General features: G+C 38.3%; 1 protein-coding gene across 2 annotated transcripts in view; it reads left to right on the top strand.

Moving 5' to 3' along the window:
• The window catches only part of LOC121325808 (RING finger protein 24-like), a 45,920-nt gene extending 28,861 nt beyond the window's left edge, over window positions 1-17,059 (top strand). For both annotated transcript variants that reach the window (XM_041268869.1, XM_041268879.1), the window contains exons 3-6: window positions 5,781-5,823; window positions 6,562-6,603; window positions 13,004-13,083; window positions 16,621-17,059. In XM_041268869.1, coding sequence (XP_041124803.1) covers window positions 5,781-5,823; window positions 6,562-6,603; window positions 13,004-13,083; window positions 16,621-16,879 — 424 coding nt within the window. In that variant the 3' untranslated portion in view covers window positions 16,880-17,059. The remainder of the gene's footprint in view (window positions 1-5,780; window positions 5,824-6,561; window positions 6,604-13,003; window positions 13,084-16,620) is intronic.
• The last annotated feature ends 282 nt before the right edge of the window (window positions 17,060-17,341 follow it).

Here is a 17,341-nt window from a genome sequence, read left to right as displayed (position 1 = left end):
AATGCAGGAGTGCTCACAGCTAAGATGGATTTCTGCCACATTTTTATATTTACAGTTTTTGTGGCGTGGCTGTCTGGCTGTTGGAAGCAGCAGGAAACATTTCCTATTCAAAACATATGCAGTAATTGTGCTGGGATCAAGCACGGCTTCCAAGATCATAAATGCAAGTTTAAAACACAAACAAGAACGTTAATATTCCATTATTGTTCAGAATGATCAGTACCTCAATAAGGTAAGCAGTATTCCGAAATAGGATCAGAATATAAGATATGTGGGATATGAAGCTTTCTTGCAGACTGTTAGTGGAATATTAGTTATCATACAAGGATAAAAAAGGATTTAATGCATGCCTTTCACAAAAGTTCACATTTTGCAAGTCCCTTGTGCGATCTATACATCCCTTGCTTCACTCAAGTATAACTCTTCATGCAGTTTCTGTGCGACGCATGCATGAAATCCCTTCTTGTGTCATTCTTGCTTTAAACTACCAGTTATGGTCTTGTTTGATCTAACATGATCCTTGCATTTGTATTGGCATGGGAAGGTGAGCCACAATGGAATAAACCATTCACTCTATGTAAGTAAGTAAGCTCAACAATCACCCCGTGCTACTTGAATATGTGTTTAATATAAATTCATCTCATTTATATATATATATATATATATATATATATATATATATATATATATATATATATATATATATATATATATATATATATATATATATAGTGCCTTGCAAAAGTATTCAGACCCCTGACCAATTCTCTCATATTACTGAATTACAAATGGTACATTGAAATTTCGTTCTGTTTGATATTTTATTTTAAAACACTTAAACTCAAAATCAATTATTGTAAGGTGACATTAGTTTTATGTTGGGAAATATTTTTAAGAAAAATAAAAAACTGAAATATCTTGCTTGCATAAGTATTCAACCCCCACACATTAACATTTGGTAAAGCAACCTTTCGCTGCAATAACAGCTTTAAGTCTTTTGGGGTAAGTATGTACCAGCTTTGCACACAGTGTCGAAGTGATTTTGGCCCATTCTTCTTGGCTGATTTGCTCCAGGTTGTTCAGGTTGGTTGGACGACGCTTGTGGACCACAATTTTCAAATAGTTCCACAGATTCTCAGTGGGATTAAGATCAGGACTTTGACTGGGCCACTGTAGGACATTCACCTTTTTGTTCTTGAGCCACTCCAGTGTTGCTTTGGCCTTGTGCTTTGGATCATTGTCCAAGCAGAAGCAGATTCTCTTGCAGTATTTTCCTGTATTTTGCTCCATCCATTCTTCCTTCAGTTGTAACAAGATGCCCAGACCCTGCTGATGAGAAGCATCCCCACAGCATGATGCTGCCACCACCATACCTCACTATAGGGATGGTGTGTCTTGAGGCATGGGCAGTGTTAGGTTTGCGCCACACATAGCGCTTTTAGCTTTGGCCAAAAAGCTCTATCTTGGTCTCATCTGACCACAAAACCTTTTCCCACATCGCAGCTGGGTCACTCTCATGCTTTCTGGCAAACTCCAGACGTGCTTTCAGATGGTGCTTTTTGAGTAACGGCTTCTTTCTTGCCACCCTCCCATACAGGCCAGTGTTATGCAGAGCTCTTGATATGGTTGACTGGTGCACCATTACTCCACTCCCAGCCACTGAACTCTGTAGCTCATTAAAAGTGATTGTTGGCCTCTCTGTGGCTTCTCTCCTTCTTGTTTGAGTGCTGAGTTTTGAGGGCCGGCCTTTTCTTGGCAGTGCCTGGGTGGTGTGATGCATCTTCCACTTCCTGATTACACTATATAACACAATTTTTGTTCCTGGGTAGAAAGTGTTATTTCCTAATTGCTTATGCCTCAAAAGTATAGAAAATGGCTATTATTCCCCACAAACTTTGCTTTTGTGACCAGGACAGTGATATTTCAAAATATCACTATTTCCAATGGGAAAACGGGCATAAAGTCAGTAAAAAACAACATATGAATCCAAATTAACATGTATTTATACTAAAGTAATACAAAAATGACTACAAAAGATTTAGAAGTGAGTAGTTTTTCGAGATTTACAATTATACTGTAAATACTACCCAGGAACAAAAAAAAAAAAAAAAAATTGTTACACGGTGTTATTGATCCAACTGTGCTCACTGGGATATCCAAACACTGGGATATTATTTTGTACCCTTTCCCTAATCTATGCATTTGTATTACTTTATCTATAACTTCTGTAGAATGCTCTTTGGTCTTCATTTTCCTTTAGATTCACAGCTTTACCAATGATCCTTCAACAATGGGGTTTTTATCCAGAAAATGTGACAGCAACTTTAATGGTTCACAGGTGGAGGCCAATGGTAAGGTAATTGTGTCCTCGTTAGGGCAATTTCTTTCATCGGTGCAAACTGGGAGCTTCCACAGCACAGGGGTTGAATACTTATGCAAGCAAGATATTTCAGTTTTTTTATTTTTCTTAAAAATATTTCCCAACATAAAACCAATGTCACCTTACAATAATTGATTCCGAGTTTCAGTGTTTAAAAATAAAATATCAAACAGAACAAAATTTCAATGTACCATTTGTAATTCAGTAATATGAGAGAATTGGTCAGGGGTCTGAATACTTTTGCAAGCCACTGTGTGTGTGTGTGTGTGTGTGTGTGTGTGTGTGTGTGTGTGTGTGTGTGTGTGTGTGTGTGTGTGTGTGTGTGTGTGTATATATATATATATATATATATATATATATATATATATATATATATATATATATATTAAAATCTTCAAAAAAAAGATGGTCAGCAGCAAAACAAAAATGAACTATTATTTGCTGGCCGTTTTTCATTTTATTTTTTTTTAAACTTTTGTTATTACCACTTCAATGTAGCAAACCATCTCTAGAGTTCTACTAAATGTGTCCTCTCCTGCTCGTGTTCAGAATGTACGCTTTGTTTGTTGAGGTATTTTTTTCTCCTAGACCGTGCTGCCTGTTTTACAGATTTCGATCATTGAACTCGGAGGGGTTAAGGTTTCTAGTAATGGAGGTAAATGTACAAAATCTGTTCTTTCTCTTACCTTTCTCTGTATCCGTGTTTGTGGTTAGTACACAAGCAGCATGGTCCAAGCTTTGTTCTGGATGTCATTTTCTTTCCTTTTATTTGTTTGTTTATTTATAATTTATTTAATTATGCAGTACACTGCCCATGTTTTTATTGTTAGTATTCAATGTGCCCATATTAATTGGGTTTCAAATAGTTCCCAAGCCAGTGTTAAATGTTTAGATCCATCTTAATTCTAAACTGTTTTTATTTTGGTAAAATACAAGAAACAGTGGCTTGAATTTATGAAACTTCAACATGAGCTTTATTAAAAAGAAAAATTTAAATACAAAATAAAACAACTGTTTCCTAGCAGGTAAAAAATGTGAAAAACTTAAAGGTTTCAGAGCATTATACAGCTCCAAAGATATTAATTAACCAAAACAGGGCTTAAGAAGATTAAATAGCAAGCAAGTTAAAGTTTTATGAGTGGGACCCAGTATTCCAACAATAAAGCAGACTATTTATTTATTTATTTATTTATTAATTTTAGTTTTTGTGTCTATTCCTTCATTTGCAGTGTGTGGATTGTACATATCGACTCTTCTTTTACCTATAAGTTACCAATAGATTCTTGGCTTTGCTCCACACTAATGGCTGAGGAAGTTCAGAATTGTCGACAGGCTCCCCTACGGTCAGCTCTTGTCTCTGCCCAGCTATGAATGGATGACTGACTGTAGGTCTGGGTCTGGAGATTCAAGTTTTTCCATAAACATTTAAATCTCTTAGGAAACCACCCCCATCCTCTAGCATACAAGCACTCCTAGATACAGCCACCCTCACACACACTCACCATTTTATGCCAAGATGTGTTTTTTTTTTTTTTTTTTTTTTTTTTTTTTTTCAGGCATTCCGAAGGTTAAATATAAAATGTATTTTATAGTTAATTGTTGTTTCCAGCCACTTCCAGTTTCTTTCTAGAATCTCATTTGCTGTACCCACCGGGAATGGAATCTGATTCATTTGCTGTCATTATATTCTGTCAGCCTATATAAACCAAGCCATTGTTTATTCACTTTTCTTGGGGATGCTGATCACCCTTCTCCATTATTATTTGCGATAACTCTGCTTTTCAGTTTAAAAAGTGGCACAATAAACAATAAAGTGCAGTTACAGAGTCACTGTTGCTATACAAAGAGTATGGGGGATGGGGAAATAGTTACTTCCAACCGGGAGACTGGAATTCACATTAAAATGTAATGGAAGCAGCCATTACTGGAAAGCCCAGAATCTTAGACGGTCTAGTAAAAAAACAGCATTTTTAAATGTGTTGGAGATACTGCAAGTCAGATGTTTCCATTATTTTTAACATTGACCTCTTTCTATACCTTTGAAAAACCCTACAATAAACCCTGTATAAGGCAGTAAGTCTAATATGATAGTATAGATATATTTAAGTATAAATATTAAAACTGTTTCCTATGAGGCACCTATCAGTTAAAAAGAGAGACTAAACAGTATCTGTTTAGTTCATACTAGACAAAATGTTTTTTTTTTTTTTTTTTTTTACTTTATAAATATTAAAGCCTTTTCTTATGAAACATCTGTTGCATTTTGCCTTATGATATTGTACACTAAGGTAATTAAGCGAACACTGTGGCTGTTTTAAATCGTCTGTATAAAATTGTAGCAATCCTCAGTTCCCGCAGGCAGGCACATTATACAGGGCGAGGCAAGCCACACACAGGCGGAGGGCAGGCGTGAACCCGGGACCTCTCGCACTAAAGCATAGCTCTGATACCGATGTACAAAAGAGCCGGCTCCTCTGCAAGGAGCTTATATCGGGCTCAGGTCTTCATGTGTGTGATTACGTCACCTACCAGCCATGCTGCTGCCCTCCCTCGTGCACGCTACACTCTCCCCTGCCAGCCTCAAGTCCGCCCCGCACTTGCTCACCAGACAACTGTCCGACAACTGCATGCCGGAATACTTGCGTCCACTTCTGACACCAACGTAGCGATCTTGGTTAACGCAGGCAGGCGCATTACACAGGACGAGGCAATCCACTCACAGGCTGAGGGCGGGCGCGAACCCGGGACCTCTCGCACTAAAGCATAGCACTGATACCGCTGTACAAAAGAGCCGGCTCCTTTGCAAGGAGTGTATACGTCACCTACCAACAATGATGCTGCCATCCCCTGTGCATGCTACAAAATGTTTACAGCTAGAACATCTGTTTTACCATTTGTTTCTAGACTAAGAACAGAGCCTACCAAATTTGGCATCTAACAATTGTTAATTGAGGTTCTGGTCACTAAAGTTTGCAGAAGGGCTGTCTGTTTTGGAGTTGCTGAAGGTTGATTTGGTTAAATGGTTTATATAAATCATATAATAATATCTTACTTACTATAATAATATCTTACTAAAAGGTGCTAATATTATAACTTCCAGGACTGTGTGACACACTAGACCTGTGATACATACAGATTATAGTGCCAGATAACTGTATATATATTGCCGTGTGATAGTCCTGTGAGATATTATTTTATTATAGCGCCATGGTGGCTCTCGTGGCTTTATAATTTTTTATTTATCCCAGGTCTTCGCCTTGCATATTATGCAATGAAGGAAGACTGAAGGAAATTAATATTCATGGTGCTTATGTCTGTATTTGTGTTTTTTTTTTTGTTTGTTTGTTTGTTTCATCAGTTTACTAAAACAAAAAAAAATAATTGTGCTTTCTTCTTTCAGGTTACGACATCAAGCACACAAGGAACTGTATGCATACAAACAGGTAACTAAAACATATTGCTGAGGCTCCAACTCCTTAAAACCTTTCAAAGGTGAAACCCAAATGCGTATATCAAATGTTGGCCACTGAAGTGTTGATAAGGCTTCATTCAAACTCCTAGGACCCGTTAAACTAGTCGTTTATACAAGGTAACCAGGCTATGTTTTGCTCAGATATCTGCAAAGAGTGAGCCAGGTTTGACACAAGTTCTAAGTGTCGTTCTTTTTACCACTAGGTTATCTATTTCTGTAACAAGACCTATGCTTTGAGCCTGTGCCTAACCTGCTCCCCTTTTTGAAAGTGACGCATACATTCCACATACTGCAAGACATCAAACTAGGATGAGGAATATAATAAGGTCTTTTATAAGGCCAGTTTACTTAAATGTGCCAGTTTTCATGAGATCATCTGAAAGTGCGTTAAATGGAAAACAGTAAGTTACATAGTTTGCTATTGGCATGTGTCAGCTTGTCCATCTGGCAACCACAGATCCAGGCGATTTCTAGTCTGTAGGGAGAGCAATCGACAAAGCTGATTGAATTCTTCTGAACTCTAGCTGGTCACATCACACAAAGTTTTCCTGGTAATCACTAGACCTGAGTAGGAACCAGCGTTGACAGCCTCACTTTTTTAGCTGGTTTCCTTCTTGTCAAAGTGTCAGATTTTTTGCGGTAGACACATGCGTGCACACACACCTACAAACACCATTTAATCTTGTTGTTTTATCTTTTCTTTTTTTAGGTTATTCAAAAGGAAAAAGTAAAAGAGCTTAATCTACATGAAGTAAGTATGAACTGTACATCATCTGAAGCAGCAGCGTTCACTTGTCTATTAACTATTGGGGTCCACGGCATGTGCATCTTACATTTCTTATGAGACAGCTGTACAATTATAAGACTACATTGTCTTTGCTGTTCATTGCGGCTCAAGATCAAAAAATGCTAGAAAATGACATTTGAAATATATAAAGCATGAAATATATAAAAAACAAGCAACTTTCATTTTTTGAGTGAAAGGCTAAGGAACTGGTAGTACAACCATAATGAAATCCACAACTACCGCGGATAAAAAGCTTGTAGTGTCATCGTAAATAGTGGCGCAGAAAATTGCTAAAGCAAAAAAATCGCATACGATTGCTGAGAACTTGATATGCCGTATGCCACTGAAATTATAAAGAACATGTTTGGAGAGCAGAAGGCCAAGGAACTGGCAAAAATACCAATGTGAAATGGCACTGTCAAAAGACGTGTCGCTTTTATGTCAGAAGACATAATTTTGCAGTGCACTGATGCACTGCAATACGATGGGCTTTGTGACAGTGATTTTGCTATACAACTCGATGAATCCACAGAAAAATGTCTGTGGATTCATCGAGTTGTATAGCTACTACTCTAGGACATTCACTTTCTTGTTTTTAAGCCACTCCAGTGTCACTTTGGCTGTGTGCTTGGGGTCATTGTCCTGCTGAAAGGTGAATCTCAATCCCAGTTTTAGGCCTTTTGCAGACTGAAGCCGGTTTTCCTCAATGATTTGCCTGTATTTAGCTCCATCCATTTTGCCCTCTACTCTGACAAGCTTCCAAGTCCCTGCCGATGAAAAGCATTCCCATAGCATGATGCTACCACCTCCATGCTTCACAGTAGGGATGGTGTTACCTGAGTGATGTGTTGTGTTGGGTTTGCGCCAGACATAACGCTTTGCATTTAGGCCAAGTAGTTCAATTTTTGTTTCATCGGACCACCAAATCTTTTGCCACATCTTTTCAGAGTCTCCCACATGCTTTTGCAAAGTCCAGGCGGGATTTTACATGGGCTTTATTCGGAAATGGCTTCCTTCTTGCTACTCTTCCATGCAGGCCAGATTTATGGAGTACACCAGCTATTGTTGACACATGGACAGTTTCTTCCATCTCAGCCATGGAACACTGTAGGTCTTTCAAAGTTGTGATTGGCCTCTTGGTGGCTTCTCTGACCAATGCCTTTCTTAGCCGGCTGCTCAGTTTGGGAGGACGGCCTACTCTAAGCAGATTCTGGGTGGTGCCGTATACCTTCCACTTCTTAGCGATCGACTTGACTGTGCTCCAAGGGATAGTCAATGCCTTTGAAATCTTTTTATACCTTCCCTGAGCTGTGCCTTTCCACAACTTTATGCCGGAGTTGTTTTGAAAGCTCCTTGGTCTTCATGGTAGTATCATTGCTTTGAATGCACTACCCAACTGTGGCACCTTACAGAGACAGGTGTAATTAATCTGAAATCATGTGAACCACTTTTATTACACACAGATGGACTCCATTTAACTTATAAATGGAGCAAATGGGGGTGAATACTTATGTAATGAAGACTTTTCAGGTTTTTATTTTTTATTGATTTGTTTTTTCCTCCCACAGTCCAAAGACATGCTGTTCAGGTTGATTGGTCACTCTAAATTGTCTGCCAGGTTAGGCTCCGGCTCACTGAGACCCTGTAAAGGATTAAGCGGTTAATGATAATGGATGGATTATGCAATACGGTGTATATAACAGTACGACAGTAATGCTTTGTTTTTAATTGTTTTGTATATTTTAGTTTGTGATGTGCAGTATGAAATAAAACAAACAGTAATTGTAAGTGCCTATGTATATTGCAGCTAATGCATATGCCAACTCCAGGACCACGATATATCCAAGGGGCGATATAACGCGTGTGTGCGTGCGTGCGTGCGTGCGTGCGTGCGTGCGTGCATGTGTGTGTCTGTGTGTGTGTGTGTGTGTGTGTCTGTTTATGTCTGTGTGTGTGTGTGTGTGTGTGTGTGTGTGTGTCTGTGTGTGTGTTTGTGTGTGCATTTGTACCAAAAATGATGACCCTGCTGCAGAAAAGCTTTAGAAAGGATTTTGTAATGTTCGACCTGAAACGCTTCCTCTGAGGCTATGGTAGGGTCATTGAGGTCAATTGTGGCATCGCTATCAATGGTTGCTATTTAACCTGAAATAAAGTGGTCAGTCAGCAGCCTCATGTTTAGACCTGACAAAAGCCTGACCAGCACTCCTGACTCCAAGGTCAGCAGTTTGTGCTTTGTGTCTGCAGTGCAGTTCATTGTGCAAGCAAGCTCTCTAATGAATGCTGGTGACCCAGGTTTTCCCTCCTGTATAGTTCAGGTCCGGCTTGTTTCAATCAGTTTAATAGAGTATTATAATGTCATGTTTATGCTGTAGCAGGACAGGGTTATCTACCTTAGATTATGCTTCCAAGTGTAATGTCTCCTGCTCTGTTGTATGTAAGGCAAAGCTAACCCAACAGAGCAAGGGTCAGCAAGTGGCAATTACACACTGGGTACTATTGAAGTACATACATGTTATTCCAGCTAGTGCTGCAGTATACTGTGCTCACATAGTACCTAATGGGCAATGATAGTACAATATTAGTATTAACTCTACAGTATTAGTATAAGTTCTATATAAAATGTTGAATTGGTCAATGAAAGACTGACCTTTTTATTTTATTACTACAAACGATATACAAGTACATGTTAAATACATTTGTCTTATATGCTGAGCTATGCATTTACATTGTGTGTGTGTGTGTGTGTAATTGCTGCCACTTAAAATGTATTGGTACCAGTATTTATTATGTTTGTACAGCCCCCAAAATAAAAATAACAGCATTATGCCCACATGGAACGTTGCTCTGTAAGAAATGTTCCCAGTTCCTTAATTTCCAGCATAATTAGAAGCCCACCTCACTATAATCCATTAAAAAGGGACATGACTTTAACCACTGACATGTGGTGAGAATACATCATCAAACAATGGGTCTTACCCAAACAAATACAACTGGACATCCTAAACAGATCCAGTTGTACGTCTTAACTGTAGAAGGTTCTTTTTTCTTTCTGTATCAATATGAAACAAGAGATGCAGCCAAGCGCCGCGTCCCTTCTTTATGAGTGCATCTTCATCCCCAGGAACATGCTTCAGACAGGTAGGCAGGGCTCGGTCTGCAGGCATGTCTGTTGGAGGAGGTTCAGTGTACAGATTATACAATTTGTGCCTGGGAGAAACCGCTGTGATTTAGTCGTCCTGGTTGAAAACCCCAGACACAGCCGTGACCTCAAAATACAGCTAATACATAAAGAAATGTTTATCAACACTAACCCATGTTTCACTTAATATGCAGTATAATGAACTAAGGTGTTAAGGTTGACCAAGGTCGATTATGAATCTTTGTTCATTACACATCTGTGTCAAGAGTTATAGCCTTTTGTCTCTATTGCTGACTTAAGTGGACTTAAATTCATGTGGCCTTAACCAAGTTTGGTTCTTTGTAGATCTTAGTCCACATCGGAAAGCACCAATCTACTTACTGTGCATTTTAACATGTGCTTATTGTGGGCTTAAGTCATGGTAGTGATGCTGAAAGCTGTGGCACAATTCATTGTTTTTAAGGTGGAAAATGCATTCCAGTTTCATGATGTTAACATTTGTTTGAGACTTGAAGCCCAGCATCTGCTGTTTGACTGCTATGCAGCAGTGCACTTTCCCTTGCTCAGTAGAGCAGGAGTGTCACATTATTAAAACATCAAGCAGTGTTTGACTCCTGCTCTCACCAGCTTGCCACCTAAATGCCATTAAGGACACCTATTACTGTTATTTGGGTGTCTAAGAACCCCATGCTGCAATGCTGTAGACAGTTATTTGAACCTAAACTGCAAATACACATATTGCTTGGATAGCATATTGCAGACTTTTGCTTGCACATTCTTTTGTATCAAATACTGTTTAACATGTGGTAACCTTTAATAATGGGCTCGTTGATGTGAATCATCTTTCCATATCACAGCTGGGAGTCGATTTCACATAGGGTGTGAACAAACATGTTTATTCATTTTACAAGTGAGGGGTCTATTCGTATACCTTTCTCACTATCTGTGAACAGACATGTACTACTTGACAGTTTGTCTCAAAGCCTGGTAATTCAATAGAAAATTGGTTTCGAAAAATGTTGTTTTAAGTCGTACAGAAATTGTCAACTTTCCAAAGGAAAACAGGACCCTTAAAAATAGTTTAAATTATTTTTCAGTATATTTTGTGGCATTCAGTTGCTTCTTGATTACTGGTAATATTCTGCTGCTATACCAGCTTGTTCTAGCTGGACCTGATGAGTGCATAAGAACATAAGAAAAGCTATATTGAAAGGAGGCCATTCTGTCCATCAGTGCATGTACTTGGATTAGCCCTCCAAAGGGCTGTATGGAGTGGGTATCCAAATTCTGTTGGAAAAACCTTTTTGTGGACACATTTAAAAAAAACAAACAAACACTAAATAAACACTTTGAACTATTCAGACTTTAAGCAATAGTACCCTGTGGATTATGGGGTGTTCCCAATGCGGTCTCACGTCCCTTAAGGTTGGTTCATAGTTCAGTCATTCACAGGATATAGTTTTGCAACGTAACCAGCTACAGTTGAGAAAAGTTCAACAATGGCGTGACCGGTCTCCCTTGGAACACCAGACGTCACCTTCGGTGTCAGCTGGAACTTTCCAAGAACCAGATGTTTCTGTGCAGACTCATTTGTTTCTGGGCAGCAGTGATGGAGAATTGTGATTCAGACTGCCTGGAAGCAGCTTTTAGTTGAGCTAGAGTGTCCACCAACTTGAACTAGAATTTAAAGTGATTCTACACAGCACCCTGTATGCCAGAAATGGGCACGGTTTTCCCTTCGAGAAAGTTCTGTGTTCCAGCCATGTTCTAAATGGTGTAATTTAACCAATTAAACCTCCATCCAAAGTACTTAATTAAATTTAATTCCACCTATTACACCTGGAATGGAGTGGCCCACCAAGACTGTGGTTGGAGCGTATGAGTGAAATTATTATTTTATTTTAAACTTTATCTCAACATTTTGATTTGCACTTTCAAAATGCCCTTTTTACTGCCAAAATGTTGAAAAAGGCAACACTGCAGGGCTTATTTCATTGGCTTTTTCCTGTACCTCAGTGGATAGCACTTTACATCATTTAAGCACCCCACAATTTGGGGCTGTTTGTTGTTAAGAGAACTTTGTGTGGTAGTGTGGCAAAGTGGTGAGTACGTGCAGTGAGTGCAGTTCAGAGTAGATTAATCACACAGACGAATGATTTACAGGTGCAAGGGTGTTTATTAATGATTATAATGTCCAGAGCCTTATGGAAAAACCTGTAAACAATAATAATGAGAGAAATGGTACTGAGGTGTGTATCACTTCTGTTTGTAATCCCATGGGTTTGACCCGCAACCAAAAGTCCAGTCTTTTCTCACCCACACAAAATATAAAACACAGACACAGTTCCTACAGTGCGTGAATTAAGTGCTCGCGGTGCAAAGACAGTTCCTCAGTGAAAAGTGAGTGGTGATATCCGGGTTTCATGCTGGCTTGTGGCTGCAGCTCCGAATCTTGTTAGTAATCTTGAAACAGACAATACAAACACAGCGTTACAAGACAAAACTAACAAACACTCATGGTTTCTTTCACAAATAACGGGGACTCCTTCTAGGTTGTTGCTAACCATATACAAAGGAAAAGATCACTTTCACTACTATTTATACCCTCGCTCATGACCCCTAGGTTAACGAGAGCATCCGCTCCTCCAATCCTCGGATGCCACGCCGTCTCCCGTCCGAGTCATTGAGGTTGGGTGCCGTAGCTCAGCCCCCTTCTTAAATGACTGACTTCCACCTACCCTAAGGAACAAATTGTCATGCAATTTAGTTAAGGGTACTCCATTCCTTTTACATAGTGTCCTCACAGGTCAGGAAGGAGAGCTAACACCAAGAATCGTTCGATCTCTGTCACAGGTAGCTAACACTCTTACAGGTTTGGTCTGGACTATTGTCTGTAAAGTTTCATGAGCAGTAACTCTTATAATCATGATGTTTTAGACAAGTGTTAGGTCATCATTATTGTGCAACAACATCAAGTCAGCTGTCTTGCGTTGGGATATTTATCAGCTCTAGACACTGAGAAATGTGAATACTGTGTGTGTTTACCAGGTTAAAAAAAAGTCCAGTCTCTTGTGTACATTGTTTAAAGTAAATATCAAAACATAGCTAGGACTCACCAACAAAATTATTTCCTTTTTTACGACCTGAGAGGGTGAGGTGGGGGGTGTTGGTGTTGGAAATGTTAGCGGAAATGATTTTGAACCTCTTTTCATCTTCCTTCCTCAGGTATGTGCAGTTTGTTTGGAGGAGTTTAAGCAGAAAGACGAGCTGGGAATATGTCCCTGTAAACATGCCTTCCATAGAAAGTAAGTACAAACCGAGGATAATTCTGGATTCATAAGAGGCTGTGGTAGGGGTTGTTTTTAAAGAGAACAATTAGTAGATTGGCCTTTTCTCTTAATTATAAACTTCTAAAGCATTTGAACAGCCTTCCTCATTTATTTATTATGTTCACAGTAAACACCTTTTGATGTACCACTGCTTCTTTGATTCAATTCCCACATGGCACTTGAAGCTAGTCTTTTCAAAAAAGAGAGTTTGGTTCACTTGCCCATATAGCCTATATAATTTACAAAGTAAAATTAGTTGTTATTTCTTCCAGTGTGTAAATGTAGGGCTATAGTCTGCCATCACACTGTGGTCCAAACCAGGAGAGCCTGCTAAAGTCTTGCATGCAAAAGATCGGGAAATTCAAACTATATTTTATAACCTAGTATACAATGAGAATCCACAGTTCTGAATCGTGGTTATACTATGTACACTATGCTAACTTCAGTAGTAGAATGACAGTCTGGTAAACTTTTAACAGCTTACTTGAATGTTAATTTACCATGACATGAGACTGATTACTGTTGTTTGATGCAAGGTACAATACGTAATTCATATAAAGTGCTGCATGTAAAATAAACCAACAGAGCGTGGCATGAATCAGCTGACCTCTTACAATGTTATAAACTTCTTGACCACTGAGCCATCTTATACAGCTTTTTCTGTATGCATTGAGGTCCTCTTCAGAGTATACTTAGTCTCGCTGTCCGCCATCGCCACATCTACTACAGAAAAAAGTCACAGAAAGGTTCCTGATTTATCTTATTTATTTATTGCATTTAATAGCGGTTTTTATACAAACGTATCGCAAAGCAATGTAAAGTACATAGCAGAGAAAAAGAACAAATCACAGTACATTTGTATAGCATGTAACACATGCAACTGTCACAGTCAGACCATTTAATAACAGATTTAAATAACAGTATACACATAGTAATAAAGAAGAAGCAATTTTAAAGTTACATTAAAACCCACTAAGATAAGAAAGCCATTTTATGACAAATGAAGGCAGAACATTCCATAATTTAGGAGCTCTGCAATAAACAGCCCTCCCTCCCGTGTTGCTTTTGTTGACCCTAGAAATAACCAGCAGCCCCGCATCCTGTGATCTCAGAGTGCGGTTTGGAAGATACAGGGTCAGTAACTCCTGCAAATAACTTCAGGGCCTTGTAAGTTAACAGCAAAATCTTAAAATCAATTCTGTGCTGCACAGGGAGCCAGTGTAAAGAAGCCAAAATGGGTAATATGTTCACTTTTCCTGGTTTTAGTCAGAATTCTAGTGGTATTCTGAACAAGCTGCAAGCGGGATACCACATGTTTTGGGACACCAGAAAAAAGTGCATTACAGTAATTAATTATAGATGAAGCAAAGACATGCATAAGTCTCTCAGCATCAGATAAGGAAATGATTGGTTTAAGTTTGGTTACATTTCTCAAATGGTAAAAAGACACTTTAGTAACTTCCCTAATATGAGTCTCATGATAGATCAGGATCAAAGATGACCCCCAAACTCTTAATTTCTAGTTTAAGTTTTGATGAGAGACTGGAAGGGTTGAGCTAATGTAGTCCCACATTTTCTTTTAGTTGGTTCTGTGATTCCATTAGCATAACCTCTGTTTTATCTGAATTCAACATTAGAAAATTCTGTGACATCCAATGCTTGATGTCTATGAGGCAAGTAGCTAATAACACCCAGGCAGAAGAAATTCCTGGCTTTAGGGACAAACGTAGCTGGGTATCATCAGCATAGCAATGGAAGTTCACTCCGTGTCTGTGGATAATGTCACCTAACAGTAGCATATATAATGAAAACAGGAAGGGACCTAGAGTGGAGCCCTGTGGATCACCACAGACAACTTCCGATAATGCCAATCTTTACCACCACAATAGAGATGAACTGAAACAGAAAGATGAGAATGATCAGAAAGATAAGATTTGAACCAGGATAGGACAAGGCTAAACAGTCCTACTGTGCCTTCAAGACGATTCAGTAGGATGGAATGGTCTACAGTATCAAAGGCAGCACTTAGATCTAGAAGAATTAATACTGGTGAAAAGCCGGAGTCAGAGCTTATCAGCAGATCATTCACAACTCTGACAAGGGCCGTCTCTGCGCTATGTGCAGCACGAAAACCAGACTGAAACTTCTCGAATATACCATTAAGAATTAGAAATTGTTGTAACTGAATTGCAACAACTCTCTATAGAACCTTCTCCAAGAATGGTAAGCTGGAGATTGGCCTATAGTTACTGAGGACCTTAGGGTCCACATTGTGTTTCTTAAGCATAGGCTTTACCACAGCTACCTTAAGAGCTGAGGGAACTATACCAGAGGAAAGGGAACCATTTATAATTTTTGTAATGTGGGTATTAATAACACCAAGAACATAGTTTAATAGTTTTGTAGGAATTGGATCAAGAGAGCATGTAGTAGCTCTCATATGTTGAACTAGCTCTGTCAGTTCCTGTAAGGTAATCAAAGAAAAAGCCCCCATAGTAGCCTTAATAGGTGTAGTTGGTAAAATTGTGCCTTTTAAATGTTTTTTTTTTTTTTTTTTTTAATTTCTAATTTAAAAACTACAATAAAACTTAAATAACTGTACAGTATACATTATATTGAACTCAAGAATAGTAATAATAATAATAATACATCGCTGGCAGTTTATTAACTCATTAAATATAACCTAATACAAGAAAGAATGGCAACCTGAAACAAAATATTATAAACAATGATTGTAATTAATAATTACAATTATTTTTATAATATTTTGTTTCAGGTTGCCATTGTTTCTAATATTATGTTTAATTTAATAATGACTAATTATTAAATGAAATGTAATTCAAGAAATAGTAACATGAAACATTTTGTTTATTATTAAAAGAAATGTAATTTCTTAACCTGACTCACTGACCAAACTAAAATGAGAAACCAAGTCAACAATAACAGATACATACAAGTAACAATACAGTAACTCTGGGGAGCTCACTTATAAATACATATTTATATCAAAATCCATTAACCTTCGGTTTCGAGGGTGATTGATCTGACATGCACTAACCCTGTATTTATATAATTTAATATCCAACGCTTTTCTCTTGCCGAACAAAACATCATTAATAAGGTTATTGCTTAATGTGTAAAGAAAATAAAATATCAGTCACAGTGCTCTTTCCAGTTCCAAAATCTTGTGCTATGTTATCTGTAAAGGTTTTTTTTTTTTTTTTTTTTTTTTTTTTTTTAAAATGAACCTTTTAAGAAACAAACTATTCTAAATACATTCTACTATCTGGAAATGTGTAATTAAGTCTTTGCAATGTTAAAACATTATTTGCTTATTTAGGGTTTCTTTGTTTAGAAAACACTAACCAGGGCTGTCAGTATACATCAGAATGTAATGCAAAGAGTTTGTGTATGAAGATATGGTTTAACCATTTAAATGCCAACACTACAGAATTTAAATGTTTATAAAAATCTTCCAAAGTGCACATCCCAAGTATTGTGTTTATTCCACAGGTGCCTCATTAAGTGGCTGGAGGTGCGGAAGGTGTGTCCTCTGTGCAACATGCCTGTTCTTCAGCTGGCACAGCAACACAGTGCCCAGGCTGGGCCGCCGCAGCAACACAGTGCCCAGGCTGGGCCGCCGCAGCAACACAGTGCCCAGGCTGGGCCGCCGCAGCAACACAGTGCCCAGGCTGGACCGCCACAGCAACACAGTGCTCAGGAGGCTGGACCTTCACAGCAGCTTCTGCCCGGGGTGGAGAACATGGTGTAGCACTCATTGCTGACACTGCCTTACTTAACAACAACAACAAATATATCTATACAGAAAGAACTGGTTTATCTATGCAGACTTCCAAAATGTGTGAATCTGCTGCTTTCCCCTGCCTCTCGTGGATTTCCTTGGCTTTTCTGCTCTTGAAGACAATGTTGGGGGGGTGGGGGGGCATGTACTGACTGTGTTGGTTCACAACCAAAGAACATTTCTGGGGGAAACCAAAATAAAACAAAAAGTATTTTTTATTTTTTTTCATGAAGGATCACTGTATAAGGACTAAACTGTAAATGTTTCTGATGGTAGTAGCAAGTCATATTAATAATATTTATTATTATTATTATTTTATTATTATTATTTTTAATTTTAATTAATATTATTAATAAAGAAGAATCTTCTTAGTTGTCACGGTGTAAGAGTGTAAATTTGAATTTTTTTCTTTCGTTTTTCCCTTAAAATGTT

Source organism: Polyodon spathula, chromosome 1, assembly GCF_017654505.1.
Source record: "Polyodon spathula isolate WHYD16114869_AA chromosome 1, ASM1765450v1, whole genome shotgun sequence".
Taxonomy (NCBI): domain Eukaryota; kingdom Metazoa; phylum Chordata; class Actinopteri; order Acipenseriformes; family Polyodontidae; genus Polyodon; species Polyodon spathula.
This window is presented reverse-complemented; position numbering and strand designations above follow the sequence as displayed.